The sequence below is a fragment of the Oncorhynchus mykiss genome, chromosome 19 (genome assembly GCF_013265735.2).
Source record: "Oncorhynchus mykiss isolate Arlee chromosome 19, USDA_OmykA_1.1, whole genome shotgun sequence".
NCBI lineage: Eukaryota > Metazoa > Chordata > Actinopteri > Salmoniformes > Salmonidae > Oncorhynchus > Oncorhynchus mykiss.
Genome location: NC_048583.1, coordinates 11,912,632 through 11,938,956, shown reverse-complemented (window position 1 = coordinate 11,938,956; position 26,325 = coordinate 11,912,632). Strand labels below are relative to the sequence as shown.

Sequence of the window (26,325 nt, the reverse complement as noted above, 5' to 3'; positions counted from 1 at the left end):
CCTGAATCCAATCGAGAATCTGTGGAAAGAACTGAAAACTGCTGTTCACAAATGCTCTCCATCCAACCTCACTGAGCTCGAGCTGTTTTGCAAGGAGGAATGGGAAAAAATGTCAGTCTCTCGATGTGCAAAACTGATAGAGACATACCCCAAGTGACTTACAGCTGTAATCGCAGCAAAAGGTGGCGCAACAAAGTATTAACTTAAGGGGGCTGAATAATTTTGCACGCCCAATTTTTCAGTTTTTGATTTGTTAAAAAAGTTTGAAATATACAATAAATGTCGTTCCACTTCATGATTGTGTCCCACTTGTTGTTGATTCTTCACAAAAAAAATACAGTTTTATATCTTTATGTTTGAAGCCTGAAATGTGGCAAAAGGTCGCAAAGTTCAAGGGGGCCGAATACTTTCGCAAGGCACTGTATAACTCTCGATCCATGATATAGATGTAAAGCCACAACACAGCAACAGATTACGATGAATAATGTCATTTATCCCATTTAGAATATGGCCCTAGTTGCGTTGGAGGGTAAAGAGAGTTGTAACTCTCAGCAACAACCTCTGTCCTGGCTGGTTCTCTGATAGCAGATTCATCCAGCGTAGATGAGTTGAGGCCATGCTGAATGGATTACAGTCTTAGCCCCACTAATATAACTCAGACAGCGTAAGTAACCATTCTAGCAGATTGTGTTCACTGTCACTGTTCTCCGTGTGCATGTAACTGCTAGAATGAACAGCACCATAAATTCAGCTTTTTCCTTGAGCAGACGACACGGAATCCCACCTAAATCTTCACATTCCCCTTTGACCTTCACATTCCCCTTCTCTCTCCCCAGAAAGCAGGAAATATGGGCATGTGGTTCTATAATAGTTCTCCCTGGCATCATTGCCAGGTTCTGAAGTCATCCTTCAGACACCTGAGTCACGTCGGCAATCTTGGCTCCTGTGGAGACGGCGGCCTTCTTGTTTGGCCTCCCAGTCGCAGAGTGGCTGATTTTTATTATGTCCTGGATCAACCTCCCACCTGTGTCTGGCTGAGTCGTCTGCCAGGTCTCCAACCCCCCAGCAGCACACAGTGGGTGATGTACTAGGCCTAGCCATAGAAGGCTACATCAACACCAGTAAGTACATCATCAGTGCCAGAGGCTGGATGGAGTAACACTGACTTCACACAGTCTACATGGAGGAACAATTAAAGGAGAGTAACTGTCAGGTTAGTTCACGCTTATGAATTGAGGTCATGAATCAGTACAAGTTCAGTTTGGGACTGCTGCCACTAGTTCTGTGAATGTAATGGGTCATTCCTGAAATACTGAGAGCCATTTTGGCAAACAATATCTTAACTACAATATCTTAACTTTATTGAGTTAATCCTAAATGATGTTGATCTAAATGTCTGTTCTCTTAATCAATAGTGTCAGATTAACTGACAAAAATTGCTATGGGGCTTTATATGGCAAGATAAAGGACGCAATTACACAGATATCAGACACACGGCAAACAAATCTAAACAGAATGACATCCCCACTCCCTCCCTCCCCCGATCACCCCACAGCCATACTCCTTTCCCAGAATCCTTTCCCAGTCCTCTTGGATGGCGATCTAACAAAATGCTCTGGAAAGATTGATCCCTCAGTCCTGTTGTGAGTGTGTGTGCCTGAGTGAGTGTGTGGCTCCTGTGTATATGCGTATTTGTGAGTCAGTGCATTAGTTCAGACTGCCAGGTCTTCTACTGTCAGCAGTGGTCCGTTCACTGGACATCTTCCCTGTGGCTCATAAGAAGAGGCCAAAGGTTGTCTGTCTGTCTGTACTGTATACCTGCAACCAGTTATCTCTTCAAGTCCATTGGGAGCAGTCAGGCTAGCTAGAGTGACCTTTGGCTTATTGGGAAAACATTTCCCCCTGTTTTGAATGTGCAACTACTGTCTTTGTTAAACATTTACATTGTTAAATTATCCATTATATTCGTTTTAGCGGGGGTATAAGCATCTAACACAACTTTAGATTGACTTGAGTTGGTATCACAAAAGCAGCTAAACTGATTGCCAGGAATGTGACAAGTTGAGTTAAGTTCAAAATAAGTTGTGTGCATTTGAAAAATTAGCATGTAAAATATACTGTCAGAAAAACAGACTATAAAATAAATGCAAATACTGAACTATGTTGTATGCTCAACTAAATGGGGAAACTATAGTATTTTATACTAATGCAAGTACTGAGCATGTGGCTCTGTAATGGTTCTCTCTGGCATCTTGGCTCTGAAGTCATCCTTCAGATACCTGAGTCTTGTCTGCCATCTTGGCTCCTGTGACCATTTTGTTTGGCCTCCCAATCACAGTGGCAGATTTATTCTGTCTGGGAACAGCCTCCTACCTGTGTCTGGCTGAGTCGTCTGCCAGGTCTCCAACCCCCCAGCAGGGTGATGTACTAGGCCTAGCCATAGAAGGCTACATCAACACCATATAGTAAGTACATCATCAGTGCCAGAGGCTGGATGGAGTAACACTGACTTCACACAGTCTACATGGAGGAACAATTGAAAGAGAGTAACTGTGTGTGTGTGTGCGTGCGTGGATTAGTTCAGACTGCCAGGTCTTCTGATACTGCAGTTTACTGTCAGCAGTGGTCCGTTCACTGGACATCTTCCCTGTGGCTCATAAGAAGAGGCCAAAGACTGACTGTCTGTCTGCAACCAGTGATCAACTCCATTGGGAGCAGTCAGGCTAGCTAAAGTTATTTTTCTTATAGGGTAGACATTTCCCCTTTTTGAATGTGCAACGACTGTCTTAAATGTTTAGATTGTTAAATGATCCATTATATTAGTTTTAGCGGTGGTATAAGCATCTAACTCAACTTTTGATTGACTTGAGTTGGTATCACGAAATAAGCTAAACTGATTGCCAGGAATGTGCCAATTTGTGTTAAGTTCAAAACTAAGTTTTGTTCATTTCAAATATGTAGCATTTGAAATATACTCTGCCGGCTGCCCCACATATGGCTTGGATGATGAATGTTTTTGTTTAATCTTCCATCCGGTAATTGCACTTCTCTTCTCATCTTTCTAAGCCAGCTGTGACTGAAATAGCTGCATCCCATCTAACATACAGTATGTTAATGTGAAACCGCTAATTAGGCTAACTTACACTAGTTATTACTTACATTTCCTTGTCATCTCATCAGCGTCCGTTACCTCGTGATTGATGCCTCCGACTGGCTTCAATTTCCAACTATATACTGTATGCATAAATATACCCCAACACAGAAGTTTAGTGTAGGGCCGTAGTGTATCCCCGTTTCCCTTGGGAACCCATTCAAGTGTAACACAGCCCATAAGTGCACAGGAAAACCAGATGAGCAGAATAAATCTCTCTCCACTGTGTCTGTGGGGAGCCATGGCTTGTAGCACTTCAGGTGGATGGACTGCTGTTCAGTGCTGTGCTGCTCGCCACATGAATGTTGTGAAATATCTGATTGATACTGTGCCTCTTGCTTGGTGCAGGAAGTGCTCACAGAGACTGTGATTGAAATAGCACACCGTGAGGTAGGTGGTGAAGTCACTGGTGTCCTAGACTCGGTCACTAAATCGAACCACACCACAAAGCCTATACTGATAAAGCTTTGGTTGATTGTTATTAAGGAGTTGTTGTAGACACCTCTCTATTGGACAAATAGCAGACGTCAATATGGCGACAGGATTCCTCACTGGCCAATAAGCCCATGTTCATTATGCTTTATGATAGTGGTCAGCTCTGGTGTGGTGTGAGGGAGTTACACATCCCATCCAAATCTCTGCATGTATTAGCGCCCTCCAGTGGTAGGTGCAATAGGTTGCAGATCATGACGTTGTCCACAGGAGGGCGCTGACAGCCTCGTTGACAATGCAATAGAACAGTAATACAGGAATGTTCCCTATTGTCTTGTACATGACTTCTCCTGTCAGTCAGTGGTGCTGTTTCTCCTCTCCCGTCAGGCCATGCTGCTGAGTCGGGACGGGCAGTACCTGTTGACGGGGGGAGACGGGGGAGTTCTGTCTGTCTGGCAGGTTCACAACCTCAAACAGATGTTCACCTACCCTGGCTGTGACGCAGGCATCCGCTCCATGGCCATGTCCAACGACCAAAGGTAACATACACACCTGGACTCTGACGCTGTAATCTTCACTCACATAGGTGTTGTGTGGTATGAAGTTTTAGCACATAGGAAGAAATAAGGAAAATATGGACTAATGATTTAAACAAACCTTCCCAATCTAGAATGCACAGAATACCAAGATGAAGACCTTGGTGTTATTCACAGTATGATGACAGACTTACTGTATGGCCTTAGTAAAAGTACATCATGTATGAGCCTTAACTCAACACTCCCTCTCCTAGGTGCATCATAACCGGCATGGCATCTGGTAGTATAGTCCTGTTCTACAACGACTTCAACAGGTGGCATCACGAGTACCAGACCAGATACTGAGGCAGGACCACACAACAACAATCCGGTTAACGTGGGACCTACCTACTGCAATCCTGTCGTTCGATGTACTAAGGCACTACTCAATACATATTGATATCCTGAATGTATCTCAAGAGAAGAAAAACTGTCTGATTCTGTCGAAAGAAGCAAACTATTTTTAAAAAAAGGGCATTGCTATATTTTGTAGGGCATATCGATAATTTCATATAATATCTTAGGGTGGGGTTATATACCTATGGTTACAAATCTATTTTTAGCTTGTTAAGAGTCTATTTTCATCTCGAGCAGAGGAAAATAAGGGTTCAAAGTGGAAGTAGGTAGAAAAGTATATTTGCATCTATTGTCTTAAAAATCCATATATTTGTGTACTTAGGGGTGAGTGATTATTTTCATTAGGTGTGAAACGTGGAGATATAATCATTATTTTGGTCATTAATATCCTTTTTTTTTCATGCTCTTTTTGCTACTGTGTGGAAACACAATATGTGACGTTTGTGTGGTGATCGAGCAGGAAGTTCAGTAAGTCCTTTATGTGTTCATGACTTGAGAGGGAATATATTCTATTTAAATGTTTGTACCACACCTCTGTGGAAACGGACAGATCTTGCCTTCCTGTGCATGAGTTGTCCTGATGGTGGCGTACACTGCACAAAGACTTGTCACGTATATCAGACAGTCATCATAGTAACAAGATGGCTACCGGTGTGATTAGTTTGTTTGTATCAAAGTGTTGTCATGACGATCATTAGCTTTATGTACTGTAACCATACTGATGAATAATATGTCTGTCAGTAAAAACAAATGTCATTGGCTATGTCCTAATTTTGTAAAATGGCGTCCCTTCATCTAATTTCCTTCATATTGCTTATCACCTATCAGAACTTTACATGAAGGAGACGGGACGAGGAAAGGAAGCCGTTCCGACGTAGCCATGATGTGCTTCTTTGTATAACTTCTTGTTAGCTTTACCTCCTCTCCTGAGGCATTTGCAGTACTTAAGCATATACTGTATCATATTAGCGATCGACACAGTGCCCAAACCATGCTAGGATCATCAAAGTATCTCATCTTGGCAAAGAGTGGTGCAGCAAAATGAGGGACTTGTCAGTGTCACGGTGAATATTCACAGGTTAAACCAGACCACAGACAACCCCGGAACCTGGACAGCCAAAGGGTGTGCACTTTTTGGTTCAAGCCCAGCTTTAAAATACCCGATTCTACCTAATTATGGGCCTTCAGGTCAAAACTGAATTGAATCAGGTGTTTTGGTGCAGGGTTGGAACACCCGATGTGGTTCATCCAATACAACGGTTGCTCATTAGGAGAAACATTGTGTTGGTTTGATCACGATTACAATGAAATGGCTACTACTGTATTTTCTATGTATCGCTCAATATTTTGGCAATCAATTTGGAATGAGTGTTTTTGACGCGTGATGAGTTCTGACAAATAAAATTGAATTTTTTAACTTGAGACATCTTGTCTTCAATTGAACTGTTATTTGAAGATAGACTGGAATGTAGCCAGGGGTGGGGTTGCACTAACCACACTGCACAACTTCCTCACCTGGCTGCAGTCAAGGCCTAGGGAGGTAGGTTTAACCCAGAGAATGATAGAAGTCGTATTAGCATGGGTAGTATCATTGACGGCTTCCACCCATGTAGTTGACTTGGTGGGAACTCCCATCCTCATTGGCTGATCCCTCCTGGTAACCCTGTTGGAGTCATGTCCAACCAGGTCATCGGGCAGGATCAGCCAATTGCGAAAATGAAGATAGCCTCAATGGGGCTGCCCATGCTGTCACAGACACAAAGATGAGTGCTATATCTCTATGGTTTTGTCTTAGGTTTATTCAAATTGAAAACTAGAAGGGTATAAACTTTTGCATAAAGACCATTTACAGTGCCTTGCGAAAGTATTCGGCCCCCTTGAACTTTGCGACCTTTTGACACATTTCAGGCTTCAAACATAAAGATATAAAACTATTTTTTTGTGAAGAATCAACAAGTGGGACACAATCATGAAGTGGAACGACATTTATTGGATATTTCAAACTTTTTTAACAAATCAAAAACTGAAAAATTGGGCGTGCAAAATTATTCAGCCCCTTTACTTTCAGTGCAGCAAACTCTCTCCAGAAGTTCAGTGAGGATCTCTGAATGATCCAATGTTGACCTAAATGACTAATGATGATAAATACAATCCACCTGTGTGTAATCAAGTCTCCGTATAAATGCACCTGCACTGTGATAGTCTCAGAGGTCCGTTAAAAGTGCAGAGAGCATCATGAAGAACAAGGAACACACCAGGCAGGTCCGAGATACTGTTGTGAAGAAGTTTAAAGCCGGATTTGGATACAAAAAGATTTCCCAAGCTTTAAACATCCCAAGGAGCACTGTGCAAGCGATAATATTGAAATGGAAGGAGTATCAGACCACTGCAAATCTACCAAGACCTGGCCGTCCCTCTAAACTTTCAGCTCATACAAGGAGAAGACTGATCAGAGATGCAGCCAAGAGGCCCATGATCACTCTGGATGAACTGCAGAGATCTACAGCTGAGGTGGGAGACTCTGTCCATAGGACAACAATCAGTCGTATATTGCACAAATCTGGCCTTTATGGAAGAGGTGCAAGAAGAAAGCCATTTCTTAAAGATGTCCATAAAAAGTGTCGTTTAAAGTTTGCCACAAGCCACCTGGGAGACACACCAAACATGTGGAAGAAGGTGCTCTGGTCAGATGAAACCAAAATTGAACTTTTTGGCAACAATGCAAAACGTTATGTTTGGCGTAAAAGCAACACAGCTCATCACCCTGAACACACCATCCCCACTGTCAAACATGGTGGTGGCAGCATCATGGTTTGGGCCTGCTTTTCTTCAGCAGGGACAGGGAATATGGTTAAAATTGATGGGAAGATGGATGGAGCCAAATACAGGACCATTCTGGAAGAAAACCTGATGGAGTCTGCAAAAGACCTGAGACTGGGACGGAGATTTGTCTTCCAACAAGACAATGATCCAAAACATAAAGCAAAATCTACAAGGGAATGGTTCAAAAATAAACATATCCTGGTGTTAGAATGGCCAAGTCAAAATCCAGACCTGAATCCAATCGAGAATCTGTGGAAAGAACTGAAAACTGCTGTTCACAAATGCTCTCCATCCAACCTCACTGAGCTCGAGCTGTTTTGCAAGGAGGAATGGGAAAAAATGTCAGTCTCTCGATGTGCAAAACTGATAGAGACATACCCCAAGCGACTTACAGCTGTAATCGCAGCATAACCGGCATGGCATCTGGTAGTATAGTCCTGTTCTACAACGACTTCAACAGGTGGCATCACGAGTACCAGACCAGATACTGAGGCAGGACCACACAACAACAATCCGGTTAACGTGGGACCTACCTACTGCAATCCTGTCGTTCGATGTACTAAGGCACTACTCAATACATATTGATATCCTGAATGTATCTCAAGAGAAGAAAAACTGTCTGATTCTGTCGAAAGAAGCAAACTATTTTTAAAAAAAGGGCATTGCTATATTTTGTAGGGCATATCGATAATTTCATATAATATCTTAGGGTGGGGTTATATACCTATGGTTACAAATCTATTTTTAGCTTGTTAAGAGTCTATTTTCATCTCGAGCAGAGGAAAATAAGGGTTCAAAGTGGAAGTAGGTAGAAAAGTATATTTGCATCTATTGTCTTAAAAATCCATATATTTGTGTACTTAGGGGTGAGTGATTATTTTCATTAGGTGTGAAACGTGGAGATATAATCATTATTTTGGTCATTAATATCCTTTTTTTTTCATGCTCTTTTTGCTACTGTGTGGAAACACAATATGTGACGTTTGTGTGGTGATCGAGCAGGAAGTTCAGTAAGTCCTTTATGTGTTCATGACTTGAGAGGGAATATATTCTATTTAAATGTTTGTACCACACCTCTGTGGAAACGGACAGATCTTGCCTTCCTGTGCATGAGTTGTCCTGATGGTGGCGTACACTGCACAAAGACTTGTCACGTATATCAGACAGTCATCATAGTAACAAGATGGCTACCGGTGTGATTAGTTTGTTTGTATCAAAGTGTTGTCATGACGATCATTAGCTTTATGTACTGTAACCATACTGATGAATAATATGTCTGTCAGTAAAAACAAATGTCATTGGCTATGTCCTAATTTTGTAAAATGGCGTCCCTTCATCTAATTTCCTTCATATTGCTTATCACCTATCAGAACTTTACATGAAGGAGACGGGACGAGGAAAGGAAGCCGTTCCGACGTAGCCATGATGTGCTTCTTTGTATAACTTCTTGTTAGCTTTACCTCCTCTCCTGAGGCATTTGCAGTACTTAAGCATATACTGTATCATATTAGCGATCGACACAGTGCCCAAACCATGCTAGGATCATCAAAGTATCTCATCTTGGCAAAGAGTGGTGCAGCAAAATGAGGGACTTGTCAGTGTCACGGTGAATATTCACAGGTTAAACCAGACCACAGACAACCCCGGAACCTGGACAGCCAAAGGGTGTGCACTTTTTGGTTCAAGCCCAGCTTTAAAATACCCGATTCTACCTAATTATGGGCCTTCAGGTCAAAACTGAATTGAATCAGGTGTTTTGGTGCAGGGTTGGAACACCCGATGTGGTTCATCCAATACAACGGTTGCTCATTAGGAGAAACATTGTGTTGGTTTGATCACGATTACAATGAAATGGCTACTACTGTATTTTCTATGTATCGCTCAATATTTTGGCAATCAATTTGGAATGAGTGTTTTTGACGCGTGATGAGTTCTGACAAATAAAATTGAATTTTTTAACTTGAGACATCTTGTCTTCAATTGAACTGTTATTTGAAGATAGACTGGAATGTAGCCAGGGGTGGGGTTGCACTAACCACACTGCACAACTTCCTCACCTGGCTGCAGTCAAGGCCTAGGGAGGTAGGTTTAACCCAGAGAATGATAGAAGTCGTATTAGCATGGGTAGTATCATTGACGGCTTCCACCCATGTAGTTGACTTGGTGGGAACTCCCATCCTCATTGGCTGATCCCTCCTGGTAACCCTGTTGGAGTCATGTCCAACCAGGTCATCGGGCAGGATCAGCCAATTGCGAAAATGAAGATAGCCTCAATGGGGCTGCCCATGCTGTCACAGACACAAAGATGAGTGCTATATCTCTATGGTTTTGTCTTAGGTTTATTCAAATTGAAAACTAGAAGGGTATAAACTTTTGCATAAAGACCATTTACAGTGCCTTGCGAAAGTATTCGGCCCCCTTGAACTTTGCGACCTTTTGACACATTTCAGGCTTCAAACATAAAGATATAAAACTATTTTTTTGTGAAGAATCAACAAGTGGGACACAATCATGAAGTGGAACGACATTTATTGGATATTTCAAACTTTTTTAACAAATCAAAAACTGAAAAATTGGGCGTGCAAAATTATTCAGCCCCTTTACTTTCAGTGCAGCAAACTCTCTCCAGAAGTTCAGTGAGGATCTCTGAATGATCCAATGTTGACCTAAATGACTAATGATGATAAATACAATCCACCTGTGTGTAATCAAGTCTCCGTATAAATGCACCTGCACTGTGATAGTCTCAGAGGTCCGTTAAAAGTGCAGAGAGCATCATGAAGAACAAGGAACACACCAGGCAGGTCCGAGATACTGTTGTGAAGAAGTTTAAAGCCGGATTTGGATACAAAAAGATTTCCCAAGCTTTAAACATCCCAAGGAGCACTGTGCAAGCGATAATATTGAAATGGAAGGAGTATCAGACCACTGCAAATCTACCAAGACCTGGCCGTCCCTCTAAACTTTCAGCTCATACAAGGAGAAGACTGATCAGAGATGCAGCCAAGAGGCCCATGATCACTCTGGATGAACTGCAGAGATCTACAGCTGAGGTGGGAGACTCTGTCCATAGGACAACAATCAGTCGTATATTGCACAAATCTGGCCTTTATGGAAGAGGTGCAAGAAGAAAGCCATTTCTTAAAGATGTCCATAAAAAGTGTCGTTTAAAGTTTGCCACAAGCCACCTGGGAGACACACCAAACATGTGGAAGAAGGTGCTCTGGTCAGATGAAACCAAAATTGAACTTTTTGGCAACAATGCAAAACGTTATGTTTGGCGTAAAAGCAACACAGCTCATCACCCTGAACACACCATCCCCACTGTCAAACATGGTGGTGGCAGCATCATGGTTTGGGCCTGCTTTTCTTCAGCAGGGACAGGGAATATGGTTAAAATTGATGGGAAGATGGATGGAGCCAAATACAGGACCATTCTGGAAGAAAACCTGATGGAGTCTGCAAAAGACCTGAGACTGGGACGGAGATTTGTCTTCCAACAAGACAATGATCCAAAACATAAAGCAAAATCTACAAGGGAATGGTTCAAAAATAAACATATCCTGGTGTTAGAATGGCCAAGTCAAAATCCAGACCTGAATCCAATCGAGAATCTGTGGAAAGAACTGAAAACTGCTGTTCACAAATGCTCTCCATCCAACCTCACTGAGCTCGAGCTGTTTTGCAAGGAGGAATGGGAAAAAATGTCAGTCTCTCGATGTGCAAAACTGATAGAGACATACCCCAAGCGACTTACAGCTGTAATCGCAGCAAAAGGTGGCGCTACAAAGTATTAACTTAAGGGGGCTGAATAATTTTGCACGCCCAATTTTTCAGTTTTTGATTTGTTAAAAAAGTTTGAAATATACAATAAATGTCGTCCCACTTGTTGTTGATTCTTCACAAAAAAAATACAGTTTTATATCTTTATGTTTGAAGCCTGAAATGTGGCAAAAGGTCGCAAAGTTCAAGGGGGCCGAATACTTTCGCAAGGCACTGTAGATGGTGTGGAAATATATTGCGCAACCTTCCCTTTAAGAGATGACGGTTGGAGTCTTCACCAGGACCTGCTTGCTGCTCTCAATGTGGTTAAACCCCCCAACGCAGAGCGGGGGGTTATGGGGAGTCTGTGGGTCCCTAGCTTAGTTCCCCATGGGCTAGATCTGGTAACTGTTTCTATCCTGGTGATTGGCTCAGTAGGTCTGGAGCTAAACACATCATCAAGTAGCGGTTTTCATTGGCAAATGGTTGGAATTAGGCTATGTTGTTGCTTCAGATATTGTCCACAGGAGGGCGCTGATGATCACATGGTCTCAGTCCCTTTACCTCATTGTGAGTGGCTTATAATATACACACCTTTATCAACAAGGTGCCAAAGAAATAAAAACATGAAAAAAACTGATTTGAATACTTTTTATTGCGTTTGAAGTTTTCCAATGTGCTCCTAATACATAATGATAAAGGAGTCACAGTGGCTAAATGTCTGTACAAACAAAGTGCTGGCCACAGCTGACAGTGTTTTTCCATACACGTATCCAGACTAACTGTTGACAGGAGTGTTTTTCCTGTTTGAAATGTAATTTTCATACACGTATCCAGACTAAAACTGCAATAAAACAAGCATTATGATGATGACAGTGTAGTTTGACTAAACATTACACAACAGAACAGCTACTATACGTACAATAGTACCAGCTTGACGTGCGTGTGCGCGAGACCTGTTTTGTGGGGAGGCAGAGGGAGGAACATGGCATGCAACTAAAGCCCCTTGTAGTAGTAGTAGTGATGTGCATCGGAGCCATTATCAATATCCGAAGGGTTAAACCCTAACCAACTGCAGTAGGCTAGGTAAGGAGATATGGGTTATGGGTTGTATCCCAAATGGTTCCCTATACCCCTACATAGTGCACTACTTTTGACCAATACCCTATGGGCCCTGCTCAAAAGTAGTGCACTATATAGGGAATAGGGTGTGATTTGGGACTTAAACATGGACTTTAAAACAAGTGCATTACCATTACAGACAAAGACAACAGCAAAGTGAAACAGCCTCACATTATTATCCGGTAAATCTGGACTGATAAATGAGTATATGAGGGGATAGAGCTCCCAGTGTTTCCTGTCAGCTGCTTTCAGAAAAGGAATCTAACTACTGGGTCAGGTTCATTAGGGCACAAAATGAAAAACATTTTGCAACGGAGGGCGAAAATGAGCGTTTCTTACAGGACATGTCCATGAAGTCCCTTCCTGTTTGTCTGTTTTCTTCCTGATGAACATTTACATTTTAGTCATCTAGCAGACGCTCCTATCCAGAGCGACTTACAGGAGCAATTAGGGTTAAGTGACTTGCTCAAGAGCACATTGGCAGATTTGTCACCTAGTTGGCTGGGGGATTCGAACCAGTGACCTTTCGGTTACTGGCCAAACGCTCTTAAACGCTAGGCTACCTGCCGCCCTGAACACACCCCTGATCTGGCAGCTATTTTGACAGGCACACCTCTCCTCATTGACACGTTCAACTTCTACTCTGTTGCGTTTCTCTTTTGGTGTTCAGCAGTTAAACACTACAGGCTCCATAGCGGACCAATGATAAACAGGCTTTACAGACAAGAGAAGAAAAACTCAAACCTTCAACTTTCATTCGGATGCCTCGTGTCTGTCATACAATACTATATACATCTACAGTAGCAGTTTATCTTACAACAGACGGCAAGCACGCCAAATAATACACTTCTACCCATAATCAACATGTGTGTTTCTACCAACCAACCACAGACAATAAATAAAACATGATCAGAAGTCATTCCAGAAAACCCCATCTGAAACCACACACACTAACTAGGCAGGCCTCGCTCTATTTTCTCCATATATAAATACACACATACCGTATATACAAATCAACCAAAATGTACAAAACACCTCAACTTCCCTCTTGGAGCGTGGATATGATGGGTTCTCTACAGAGATTGTACTGTAGGTTGTAGGAGCCATTTTGCTTGTTTTTTTTTTGCCATTTGCTGCTTGGGAGCCTAGGAACGATACAGCAGTGGATATCAGCTGTTATACTGTTACTGGGGATGGAGGTTCTATCTGTATCTAGCCCCCTACATGCGAATCATAGGTCTGGGGATACGGCGCGTGGAGGTAAGGGGGCTGGAAAGGTACAAATTAGACCATGGTCCAGCAGCCAGTCTTCTCATCCATCATTCTTTCTCACAACTCTCTGGCAGTAGCAGCAGCTTCAACGTCAAGGCCCACCAGGGGTGATGGAGGGGTGGGAGAGGAGGGAGAGGAGCAGGTCAGGGGTGAGGGAGGGCTGGGAAAGGCAGAGGGAGACAGAGGGTCGGAGGGAGAGGGGCAGGTAAAAAGAGAGGGAGGAGAGGAGGGAGAGAGAGGGGCAGGAGGAGAGGGGGAGGCTTTGCGTTTGGAAGGTGATGAGTTGGAGGGGCAAGTAATAGGCTTATACGAGGCAGGAGGGAAGGCACAGGCATGGAGCTTGGTTGGAGAGGAAAGAGAAGGGGACATTTGAAGTTTGGTAGGTGAAGAGGGAGAGGAAGGAGAAGGAGAGATGACAGGTTTGGTAGGTGAGGAAGGAGAGGGAGAGATAACAGGTTTGTCAGGAGAGGAAGGAGAGGGAGAGTTGTTGGGCCTGGTAGGGGAGGTAGGATAGATAGAGATGTTAGGCTTGGTAGGAGAGGAAGGAGAGACAGGGACAGAGGGAGAGGTAACAGGTCTGGTAGGTGTTGAAGGAGAGATGGGAGGGGATACAGGCACATCAGTCTGAGGACTCTTGGGTTCCTCCTCTGGCAGGGCAGGCTTGGTGGGTGATGCCAGCTTGGTGGGTACTGGCAGCTTGGAGTTGGGTGAGACTGGTGAGGCTTGCTTGACTGGCATGGCTGCAGGAGGGACTACTTTCTTCCCAGGCAGTGGTGGGGGCGGAGGTGGTGCTGTGGGCCTCTGGCTGCGACGAGTCAGCTGGATCCTCTTCTTATCTAGAGCTGTGTTCTGGTAGAGGTCAGGGGTGAGGGGTCAGGGGTGAGGGAAAGAAAGTCAGACTGACACTCACCTTCTGTACTGTACAATACAACAGAACCAAACAAGTAGGGAGAGACAGAAATAAAGAACAGTGGGTCAATATATAATGGGAAGAGAAAACTGCCCCAAGATGACGTTCAACCGCACTGATCTCTGACAGTAAGATCCATGGAGTAACATTTCTATATAATATTAAACACAGTATATAAAAATATATATATATGAACAGAAACAATCATAGATGGGATGATTTTACAGTGACAGACCCTTCACAGTAGACTGACCCAAGACAGCAAATCATATCATCAATGCTCAACATGCAGTGTAAGGGAAAATGAGAAATTGTGCTGGAGAGATTTTGCCTCATCACAACCGAAAACCAACTAGACACTGAAGATCACATCTGGAATTACAGATCATTTGGATTGCTATAATAATAACAGTAATAACTACATAACAATCAGAAGGCATCCAGATTTCCCATGTTCCCTTAGCTGAGTGAGTCTTCGTGGTGTCAGTGAAGAAGCAGTGAAGAAGCGTAGCCTTCAGTGTTAGTACATACCATTGCCTTGGAGCTAATTCAGAGGGTGGCAATGTGGGCGTGTTGTGGAGGGGTGGAGGGGGCGGGGAGGAAGCAGAGGGGACAGAGACTAGTCTTACTCACAGCTCAACAACATTAGAGGAGACACAGAAAGCAGGCCTGTTTGATTCCTGCTCTGGTGTACCGCAGCACTGCTGGTTTTCCTCTGTCCCTGGTAGCTAAGTGATCAGTTCATGCCATTGGTTAGCCAGAGTCCACTACTCACCTGGTTTCCAAGATCTAAATAAAAAGAAGCAATGATGTCCCACTGGGCACACGTCTATTACACGTTGGTTCAATAGAATTTCATTGATATGACGTGGAAACAACGTTGATTCAACCAGTTGTGTGGCTCTCCAGGCCTGGAATTGATTAGCCTAAAGTCTGCTATGACAATCATCTCTCAGGATGCTAGCAAGCTCAATGACAATTTTAGAAATCTTAACTTCTGGGGGAGTACTGTTCAATGTTAAATCCAAGGCAATATAAGCTATTTTCATCTGTCTCTCTCATCTGGTGCAGTAGTGCAGTTTAAATGTTTGACCACAAGGTGGTGGTAGAGCTCAATTGAACAATTATCAGGAGATGAACCGTAATGTATCCAAAGGGCTGGGACAGCAGGTTGAAATGTTTTGTCATGAATCTTGTTCTGGGGGCAGCTCTGCCGAGTGGTCACTAGCTGGCACAGCCACAAAGTAATATAATCTAATTTTAAACCTAACCTTAACCACACTGTTAACCTTAATTCCTAACCCTATCCTTAAATTAAGACCAACAAAAATCATTTTTGTTTTGTAGCTGGCCCATCTAGCGAAAATTGCTCAGTTCTGCCTCCAGAGCAAGATTCATGACAATAAATGTCAACCTGCCATAAACATGGCTTTACATAGACATCAAATATATTGTAAAATTGCCATAGACATTTAATGTCCCCAGGTTATTGTAGGGGCATTAACTATAAGAGCACTACTTTGGATGAGTGACAGAGACAGGGGGCAAATTAAAAATTAGTTCAGCAGAAGCAATGAGGGCTTCTCTTAGGCCTAGTTAGTTAGCATGCCAAATAACCACCCAGCCAGCCAAAAACAACACAGAATACAATAACATGTACAAATCTAACTCAGACAACAACTCTCAACACAGCAGTGACATCACTGTCAACAAAGTCAGTCCACACAGGGACGAGTTGATTGATGAAGATGGTTATGAGTGAGATAAAAGTGGAGGATGAGAGAGGGGGATGATTGAGAGACAGAAAATAAAAGAGACCCATTGGAGGAGGAGAGAGGAGCCTAGGCAAATTACACGAGGGGGCAGAGCAGTCATGCAAACTGATTCAAGGCCACTGCAGAGAGTTACTGAGTTATTCTGCCCAGATCAATCTGTTATAGAGGCATTATTGGAGCTGGCAGAGGGGGAGAGAGTGGAGGATGGGGGAGATCGGTACCCTGCACTCAGCTCCAAATCTTCCCCTGTGGTCCTGGGATGAGGGAGTGGGATGAGCAGGAGGGGCGCGGGGATCTCCTTTACACCTCAAACTGTCGAAGGAGATTTACAACAAAATGAGGTTTAACCCTGAGTCAGGGGTAGTCCCAAATGAACCTTTGCACACCCTTTAGCCCGTGCTAATCCCTTTCTACTGCTGCAGTGGGTATACTGGACCCAGGTGGAAGCAGACAGCATGTGTGCATCGCAATAGTCTAGAGAGGCTTCCTCTCATTGTCTCCATCTTCAAGGACCAGGGAAGGAGATGAGGGGGATCTAATTGAGATGCATCCATTGACAGACCTATGCTATATTGGTCATGTATTCGCAGGCCAGCTCCAGCTCAATAGAACCCCAAGTGGACCAGAGAGGGGAGGTGATGTGTGCGGCAGATCGAGAGGAAGTTCACCACCCACAACAGGAAGTTACATAACTGTGCCAGGAGGTGCATAGACTTGTGGGAAAAAGCTTAAAAACAGATAAGGAGGATGGTAGGATATGATTCATGTACTCTGGAGTCACTAAGAACACTGCGTCAACACTAAAACACGACATTTGTACTGCAAGGATGAAAACGCGTTTTAGAGATAAGATGATGAATCAGGATTTATCCGTGTGTAATCCCAGGGGAAAGCATTTTGAATAAATGTTGCTCTCTTAAAACCCTCAGTGATATGATTACATGAACAGAAGTTGTCCATTTCTTAGCTTTCCTGTCAGATAATCTCTCATGTTCTTTTAGATCAAACTCTTTTGTAACCAACTGATTAATAGTACTAGATGTGAAAATGGTTATTGTTTGTTTGAAAGTGAGTAGGTGTAGTGCTGAATTGACTAACATTTGTTACAGCTCATGTTGGTTTCCAATCAATGTTGAAATATAAGCGGATGCCAATAAAAATAAAATCAGGAAGCTTCTTTTATCTTTGTTTTTGGTTCCTTCAGAAAATGACTGATGGCAAGTAAATCAGGCCATGGTTGAACATTTCTGCAAATATCAAGAATCTACAGACGAGGACTCTGGGGTGTCAATGTACGACAGATGGTGGAATACAGAGAGTTCAGATGAGGGAAAGTATATGGAGATACACAATGTGTGTATTGGAAACGTGACCAGAAAATAGAGAGTAGTTGGTAGAGAGTAGAGGGTCGTGACAGAGTGCTGTTGTGTATACGGAGTAAAACAATGTGTGTATGGGACCAGAAAACAAATAATGGGTTGTGATAGTGAATGTTGTTGTCTTGTCCCTCACCATGATGACTGACACTCCTGCTGTGGTTGTGCTGGGCTTTGGTGCTGTGTTGAAGTGTGTCCTCAGTTTACCTGACACCTCCATCTTCATGTTGTTCTCCATGTTGTCATCCTGCAGAGACACACACACATTCTCCTTTATGGTCCTGAACACACACACACATTCTCCTTTATGGTCCTGAACACACACACACACATTCTCCTTTATGGTCCTGAACACACACACACACACATTCTCCTTTATGGTCCTGAACACACACACACACACACACACACATTCTCCTTTATGGTCCTGAACACACACACCCCCACACATTCTCCTTTATGGTCCTGAACACACACACACCCCCACACAAAGTCCACAAGACAAGTTACCGTGACCCAGGGATGAGAGAGGATGTCCTGTGCTGTGTAGCGTGCCTCCACGTTCACCTGCAGCATCCGCCCAATCAGCTCCTAGAAAACACATCAGGTCATGCATCAGCGGTGACATCTTCAGGGTCCAGTCTCTCTCAAGTCATGTCGTCACAACTTTACTTTGACATGTCATGTCACATAGTGAGAACAATGTACAAGTGTCACAGGAGGACATTACAAACAATGCTCTAGCACGGTTTGGCTACATTCACTGTGCCTCCAACCAGGGTCGGGTTCATTAGGGCTTACCATAACAAAACGTACCAAAATATTTTGCAACAGAAAACGAAAATGAGCATGTCTTATTGGACAAGTTCAGGTAGTCCATATCAGTCCATTTTCTACTCTTCCGGTAACTAATGAATAGACCGTGACTGCAGCAGGCTGTTGAGATCTCTAGACGTAGGCTTTTCTTTGTTAAGTCGAGGTGCCACTGCAGCAGAGGATTTAATTAGTAGTTCAGACTTGCTTTGAAATAGCTGCTGTCACTGTAACACATGGTGGTCATTTAGGGAGTGAGAGGAGAGAGAGGAGGGAGAGAGAGACATTTAAATTCTACAACCACCTAAAAGGAAGCAATCCCCAAACCTTCCATAACAAAGCCATCCCCGACAGAGAAATAAATCTGGAGAAGAAACCCCTAAGCAAGCTGGTCCTGGGGCTCTGTTCACAAACAGACCCCACAGAGCCCCAGGACAACAACACAATTATACCCAAACAAATCATGAGAAAACAAAAAGATCGTTACTTGGCCTTAAACAGAGACTACACAGTGGCAGAATACCTGAACACTGTAACTGACCCAAAATGAAGGAAATCTTTGACTATGTACAGAAATACCACCGTAGGAGACCTGGCTCTCAAGAGAAGACAGGCTATGTGCACACTGCCCACAAAATTAGGTGGAAACTGAGCTGCACTTCCTAACCTCCTGCCAAATATATGACCATAATAGAGACACATATTTCCTTCAGATTACACAGACCTACAAAGAATTTGAAAACAAATCAAATTTTGATAAACTCCCATATCTACTCGGTGAAATTACACAGTGTGCCATCACAGCAGCAAGATTTGTGACCTGTTGCCACAAGAAAAGGTCAACCAGCGAAGAACAAACACCAGTGTAAATACAACCTATATTTATGTTTATTTATTTTCCCTTTCGTACTTTAACTATTTCCACATCATTACGACATTGTATATATACACACTGTACATAATATGACATTTGAAATGTCTTTATTCTTTTGGAACTTTTGGAAGCGTCATGTTTATTTCACTTTTGTTTATCCATTTCACTTGCTTTGGCAATGTAAACATATGTTTCCATGACAATAAAGCCCTTAGAGAGAGAGAGTGAGAGGCAGAGAGAGCGAGAGAGAGCGAGAGAGAGGCAGAGAGAGCGAGAGAGAGAGAGAGGCAGAGAGAGCGAGAGAGAGAGAGAGGCAGAGAGAGCGAGAGAGAGAGAGAGGCAGAGAGAGCGAGAGAGAGAGAGAGGCAGAGAGAGCGAGAGAGAGAGAGAGGCAGAGAGAGCGAGAGAGAGAGAGAGGCAGAGAGAGCGAGAGAGAGAGAGAGGCAGAGAGAGCGAGAGAGAGCGAGAGGCAGAGAGAGCAAGAGAGAGGCAGAGAGAGCGAGAGAGAGGCAGAGAGAGGCAGAGAGAGGCAGAGAGAGGCAGAGAGAGCAAGAGAGAGAGGCAGAGAGAGCAAGAGAGAGAGGCAGAGAGAGCGAGAGAGAGAGAGGCAGAGAGAGCGAGAGAGAGAGAGAGGCAGAGAGAGCGAGAGAGAGAGAGAGGCAGAGAGAGCGAGAGAGAGAGAGAGGCAGAGAGCGAGAGAGAGGCAGAGAGAGCGAGAGAGAGCGAGAGAGAGCGAGAGAGAGCGAGAGAGAGCGAGAGAGAGAGACAGAGAGAGACAGAGAGAGACAGAGAGAGAGACAGAGAGAGAGACAGAGAGAGAGAGCGAGAGCGAGAGAGAGCGAGAGAGAGAGAGAGGCAGAGAGAGCGAGAGAGGCAGAGAGAGCAGGAGAGAGAGAGAGAGGCAGAGAGAGCGAGAGAGAGGCAGAGAGAGTGAGAGAGAGAGAGAGGCAGAGAGAGCAAGAGAGAGGCAGAGAGAGGCAAAGAGAGGCAGAGAGAGGCAGAGAGAGCAAGAGAGAGCAAGAGAGAGGCAGAGAGAGGCAGAGAGAGCGAGAGAGAGAGAGGCAGAGAGAGCGAGAGAGAGAGGCAGAGAGAGCGAGAGAGAGAGGCAGAGAGAGCGAGAGAGAGAGCGAGAGAGAGAGCGAGAGAAAGAGCGAGAGAAAGAGAGAGCGAGAGAGAGGCAGAGAGAGCGAGAGAGAGGCAGAGAGAGAGAGAGAGAGAGAGAGAGAGGCAGAGAGAGAGAGGCAGAGAGAGAGAGGCAGAGAGAGAGAGGCAGAGAGAGAGAGGCAGAGAGAGAGAGGCAGAGAGAGCGAGAGAGAGCGAGAGAGAGCGAGAGAGAGAGCGAGAGAGAGCGAGAGAGAGAGAGCGAGAGAGAGAGAGCGAGAGAGAGAGAGTTCCGGAGTTCCAAATTGAGCAGCTGCTGAAAAATGAGCTCCTGTATATATTGAGATTTAAATGGTTTTTTAGAGTGAAGTACATCGAAAAAATCAAAAGAAAACTGCAAGACTCAATAGAAGACAATACAAGCAACAAACCAAAAAGACAGGATTTCGAAAAAGTAACTATTTTTCATAAAATTATACAGTTATCTTAGCTAGCTGAATTGTTAGCTGAATTGTTTACATGTTGCTAAGCAGTTGCTAGGGACTCTCCTGGAAGAAGCTAGCTAGCTTACAAAGAATAACAAAAAAATATCTAGTTAACAGAAGAAAGGAAGACAAAATAAGGACAAAATAAGGACAGAAGAAAAAAGAAAAGAAAAAAGGACAACAAAGTGAAACAGTCCTCTGAAGAAACAAGAGAGCATTATACAAGAAACAGCACTTCTATTGCAACATTGTAGCCAACATCACCAGCGTTGCTATGGAAATTGTTTACCCACCAGACATCCAAACAGAGAAAGCTAAGAAAAGTTTCAAAGGTTTGTTGATGGGACAGAACCATGAATGCCTGTTTGCAGATCTAACCAGTTACAAAACAAGAGCAAATTTAATTTTTAATACCAATCGAGGGAACATATGGAAAAAGGTTATTTGCAACCATTTCCCTTTCTCAAAAAAGAGGGGCATCAGCCAAGGATGTCAGATCAGCATTTTTGAAGAAGCTGACCAGAGCAACACATATCAAACAGTAAACTTATATAATAATGGAACTGTATTGATACAAGGCAATGATTCAAGCCTCCAGGCTTTTGAGAATAGGTTTGCTACCCTAAAAGAAGACGCTGACATCATCTCAGAAAATGAGGAAAAAGTCAAGGAGGGAGATGGAGAAAAGCAGACCCCAATGGTCTCTGTGACCCAGCAGGAAGCCCTCAACGTCCCTTTACCTACCTCACCTGCAGCAGACAGAGTCAAGGACATGACAATTTCAATAAGAACACCTGCTATGCAACGTTTCCACAACACCCTCTCTCTAGTCGAAGCAGAGGTCATAGAACTCAGAGAGAAGAAGCTTCAAGAGGAGGACACTGTCCAGAAACTCAAAGAAGAGATGAAACAGTTCAGGGAGGAGAGCAGAGCATCCATAGCTAAATTAGAAAGCAGAATGGACAAGCTGAGTCAGACAAATGATGACCTCAGAGACCATCTGAGCACAACTAGAAAGGAGCTCGAACAAAAAGAGAGGTACATTGACACCCTCAACCGGCAGAGAGTCATTGTGTCCTCTGCATCTAGAAAACATGTCCACCAGCTTGGTACAACACAAGCAGAACCTGAGACCAGCATGGCCTCCACTACACAGCCGGATGACACTGCACCAGCCTACCAGTCTGCTCCAGCCCAGGTCAACCTACCAGCCTCTCAGTCTGCTCCAGCCCAGGTCAACCTACCAGCCTCCCAGTCTGCTCCAGCCCAGGTCAGAATACCAGCCTCCCAGTCTGCTCCAGCCCAGGTTAACCTACCAGCCTCCCAGTCTGCTCCAGCCCAGGTCAACCTACCAGCCTCCCAGTCTGCTCCAGCCCAGGTCAGAATACCAGCCTCCCAGTCTGCTCCAGCCCAGGTTAACCTACCAGCCTCCCAGTCTGCTCCAGCCCAGGTCAGAATACCAGCCTCCCAGTCTGCTCCACCCAGACAATCACCCACAACTGCAATTCTAATTGATTCAAATGGGAAGTTCTTAGTCCAGGAAAGATTATTCCCTAGACACCAGGTGTATAAGTTCTGGTGTCCTACAACTGAGAGTGCAATGCAGCTACTCAGTCAGACCAGGATTGACACCCCTGACAACATCATCATCCACACTGGCACAAACGACCTTCATGCCAAAGGTGAAAATGTATCTGGGGCAGTGAGAAGAGTGGCAGAACGGGCACAGGCTATGTTCCCAACAACCAATATAGTTGTGTCCACCCTCCTACCAAGAAAAGACTTCCCAGAAAAGTTGATCGACAAAATAAATCAACAGATCACTGTGGACTGTGCCTCACTGCTCAACGTCAGAACGGCTCACCACCCCACTCTGACATGTCAACACTTATATGATAATATACATCTTGATCAGGACAGTATCAGAACCTTTGCCAAGGACCTAAAAGATGCAACACTTGGCAGGGACCCACACACCCATCACCCCAGCAACAAAGGTCCCACGCCCCACCTTCTGAAACAACAGTACCTCCACCATCCCGAGGAGAAAAGAGCCAGACATGGCTTATTACAGCACAGCTCTACTAGACCAGGCCCAACACAGCACAGCTCTACTAGACCAGGCCCAACACAGCACAGCTCTACTAGACCCGGCCCATCACAACACAGCTCTACTAGACCTGGCCCATCACAACAAAGCTCTACTAGACCTGGCCCATCACAACACAGCTCTACTAGACCTGGCCCATCACAACAAAGCTCTACTAGACCCGGCCCATCACAACACAGCTCTACTAGACCCGGCCCATCACAACACAGCTCTACTAGACCCGGCCCATCACAACGCAGCTCTACTAGACCCGGCCCATCACAACACAGCTCTACTAGACCTGTCCCATCACAACACAGCTCTACTAGACCCAGCCCATCACAACACAGCTCTGACCACTACTCCAGGGTCGGTCAGAACACTGCCCTTCAGGGAAGTAGACCACATGATGCAGTCCACACCATGTATCAATTAGATCGTCAGCCTACATATGCTGAGGTAACCTCTGGCAGAAGACCCCTAGAACAATCAGAGATAGGAGAGGTGCGCCAACTACTGCAACTAATATGCAGACTACTGAGCTAGACAGTCCCTTTAATTCACACACGGGCACGCACGCGCACACACACACACACAAACACACAGGGTTGCAGATTGCACATAACATAAGTACAATGCAATCTTATTCCATTCTTATTCATTTGTTTACAAATATTCCTAAATGTATTGACACCGGTATTATAATAATTATTATATGTAATGGTGTGTGTGTGTGTGTGTGTGTGTGCGCGTGTGTGTGTATGTATGTATGTATGTATGTATGTGTGTATATGTGTATGTGCATGTATGTGTGTATATATATATATATATATATATATATATATATATATATATATATATATGTATGTGTATGTGTATATATATGTATATATATATGTATGTATGTATGTGTGTGTGTGTGTATGTATGTGTGTGTGTGTGTGTGTATGTATGTATGTATGTATGTGTGTATATGTATATATGTATGTGTATGTATATATATATGTATATATATATGTATGTGTATGTATATATGTATGTATATGTGTATATATGTATGTATATATATGTATATGTGTATGTGTGTATGTATATATATGTATATATACATATTTTATTTTTTTTTGTTTTTTTCGATGTACTTTACTCAAGCCAGTGAATATCACTTATTATAAATGAGATCATTAACTATCAGCTCTTGGAATATCCAGGGCCTATACTCTTCACATTTTGGTTATAAAACAACTAATCCAGAATTGATTAAAAACATCAAGGGACAGGACATCATAATCCTACTGGAAACATGGTGTCGTGGAGACATAGATACTCAGTGTCCCTCAGGCTATAGAGAAAGTTTACTACCATCAATCAAACATAAAAATGTTAAACGGGGCCGAGACTCAGGTGGAATCATCATTTGGCATAAGCAGGACTTAGCACTGAATGAAATGAAAAAAGGTACCACTCACATTTGGCTAAAACTTAACAAAGGTACAATCTATTGTGACAATGATGTATACATATGTGCAGCTTATGCTCCTCCTTCAGATTCATCATATTATGATGATCAGTTTTTTGACAATCTCCAGACAGAAATCATTACATTTCAGGCGCAGGGTAAAGTGCTTCTTTGTGGAGATTTCAATGCAAGAACAGGTTCTGAGCCTGACTACACTGATGCGGGAGGTAACCACCACATATTTGGACACCCCTCCTTGTACAGTAGCCCTATTATAAATAATAGAAACAGTCCTGACCAAATACTGAACAAAAATGGAAAAGAGTTAGTACATCTCTGTCGAGCCTTAGGCCTGTACATGCTTAATGGTAGAATCAGAGGGGACTCTTTAGGTCAGTTTACTTACTGCTCAGCTCTTGGGACAAGTGTAGTCGATTATGCCATCACTGACATTGACCCCTCCTCCATTAGTGCATTCACTGTCAGACCACAGACACCATTGTCAGATCACAGTCAGATCAACGTGTTTCTGAAGAAATTAACCGGCAATATTCATTCAAAAAAACAGCCCAATAAACTTTACAACATAAACCAATCGTTCAGATGGGCTCCAAACAGTGCAGAGGCATTCATTGAAACATTGAACTCAAATGAAATGATGAACTCTATACAGTTTTTCAATAACTCACAGTACCAAAACAATAAAGATGGTGTCAATTCAGCTACCCAAAACATCAACTGCATATTCCAAAAAGCAGCATCGAAAGCAAATTTGAGAAAACCAAAGCAATGCAACATCAGAAGCAAAAATCAAAATGTTTCTGACAAATGGTTTGATAATGAATGTAAAACAATTAGAAAACACCTAAGACAAATGTCAAACAAAAAACATAAGCAGCAAAACAACCCAGAGCTACGATATGAATACTTTGAAACTCTGAAACAGTATAAACAAACACTGAAATGCAAGAAATTGAATTATACCAACAAGACACTTGATGAAATTGAAAACGCAATTGACCAAAATCAGTTCTGGGACATGTGGAACAATTTAAGCACATCAAAGCCACAAGAATTAGCCATACAAGATGTAGGAATTTGGAAAACTTACTTTGATAATCTATACAAAAACATCCCACAAAAAGACTTAAACCAGAACCAATTAGAAATTAAAGAAAAATTGAACATCCTGGAATCAGTCATTAAAAACAACCAAAATCCATTAGATTACCCAATAACCCAACAAGAACTAAATGAAAAGCTAAAATCTATTAAATCAAAAAAGGCTTGTGGTGTAGACAACATCAGAAATGAAATGCTGAAAAACAGCACACCTGAGTTGCAAAATGCTGTGCTTAAATTGTTCAACATGGTTTTAACTTCTGGCTGCTTCCCTGATGTCTGGAACCAGGGGCTCATCTCCCCTATCCACAAAAGTGGAGACAAATCAGACCCCAATAATTACAGGGGAATTTGCGTCAACAGTAACTTGGGAAAGATTTTCTGTAGCATTTTGAATTCAAGAATTCAAACCTTTCTTCAAGAAAAAAATGTAATAAGTAAATGTCAAATTGGCTTTCTCCCTAACCATCGCACTACTGACCATATATACACCTTACACACACTAATTAATAAACACGTCCACCAAAAAAAAGAGGGCAAAATCTTTGCTTGCTTTATTGACTTTAAAAAAGCATTTGATTCGATTTGGCACGAAGGGCTATTCTACAAAATTCTACAAAGTGGGCTTGGTGGTAAGGTGTATGACTTAATAAAATGTATGTACACAGAAAACAAGTGTGCAATAAAAATCAAAAACCAAAGAACAGAATTTTTTTCACAATGTCGAGGTGTGAGACAAGGCTGCAATTTGAGTCCAAATCTTTTCAACATTTATATCAATGAATTAGCAGACATGTTGGACCAATCTCCAGCCCCAGGACTCACAC

At 43.2% G+C, this 26,325-nt stretch overlaps 2 protein-coding genes across 13 annotated transcripts in view; one reads left to right on the top strand and one right to left on the bottom strand.

Annotated features, from left to right (window-relative positions):
* Positions 1-5,937, top strand: part of LOC110497375 (lipopolysaccharide-responsive and beige-like anchor protein) — a 328,302-nt gene extending 322,365 nt beyond the window's left edge. For all 7 annotated transcript variants that reach the window (XM_036954299.1, XM_036954302.1, XM_036954301.1 and 4 more), the window contains 2 exons: positions 3,971-4,122; positions 4,374-5,937. In XM_036954299.1, the coding sequence (XP_036810194.1) occupies positions 3,971-4,122; positions 4,374-4,464 (243 nt within the window). In that variant the 3' untranslated portion in view covers positions 4,465-5,937. The remainder of the gene's footprint in view (positions 1-3,970; positions 4,123-4,373) is intronic.
* A 5,800-nt stretch (positions 5,938-11,737) lies between these two features.
* The window catches only part of LOC110498649 (serine/threonine-protein kinase DCLK2-like), a 109,270-nt gene continuing 94,682 nt past the window's right edge, over positions 11,738-26,325 (bottom strand). For 2 of the 6 annotated variants that reach the window (XM_036954292.1, XM_036954293.1), the window contains exons 15-17: positions 18,066-18,146; positions 17,692-17,802; positions 11,738-14,343 (exon numbers count right to left, since the gene is read on the bottom strand). In XM_036954292.1, the coding sequence (XP_036810187.1) occupies positions 13,552-14,343; positions 17,692-17,802; positions 18,066-18,146 (984 nt within the window). In that variant the 3' untranslated portion in view covers positions 11,738-13,551. Of the gene's footprint in view, positions 14,344-14,935; positions 14,949-15,037; positions 15,194-16,400; positions 16,492-17,691; positions 17,803-18,065; positions 18,147-26,325 lie in introns of those variants that run through there. The other 4 variants (XM_036954295.1, XM_036954296.1, XR_005037661.1 and 1 more) reach the window with 4 other exon arrangements.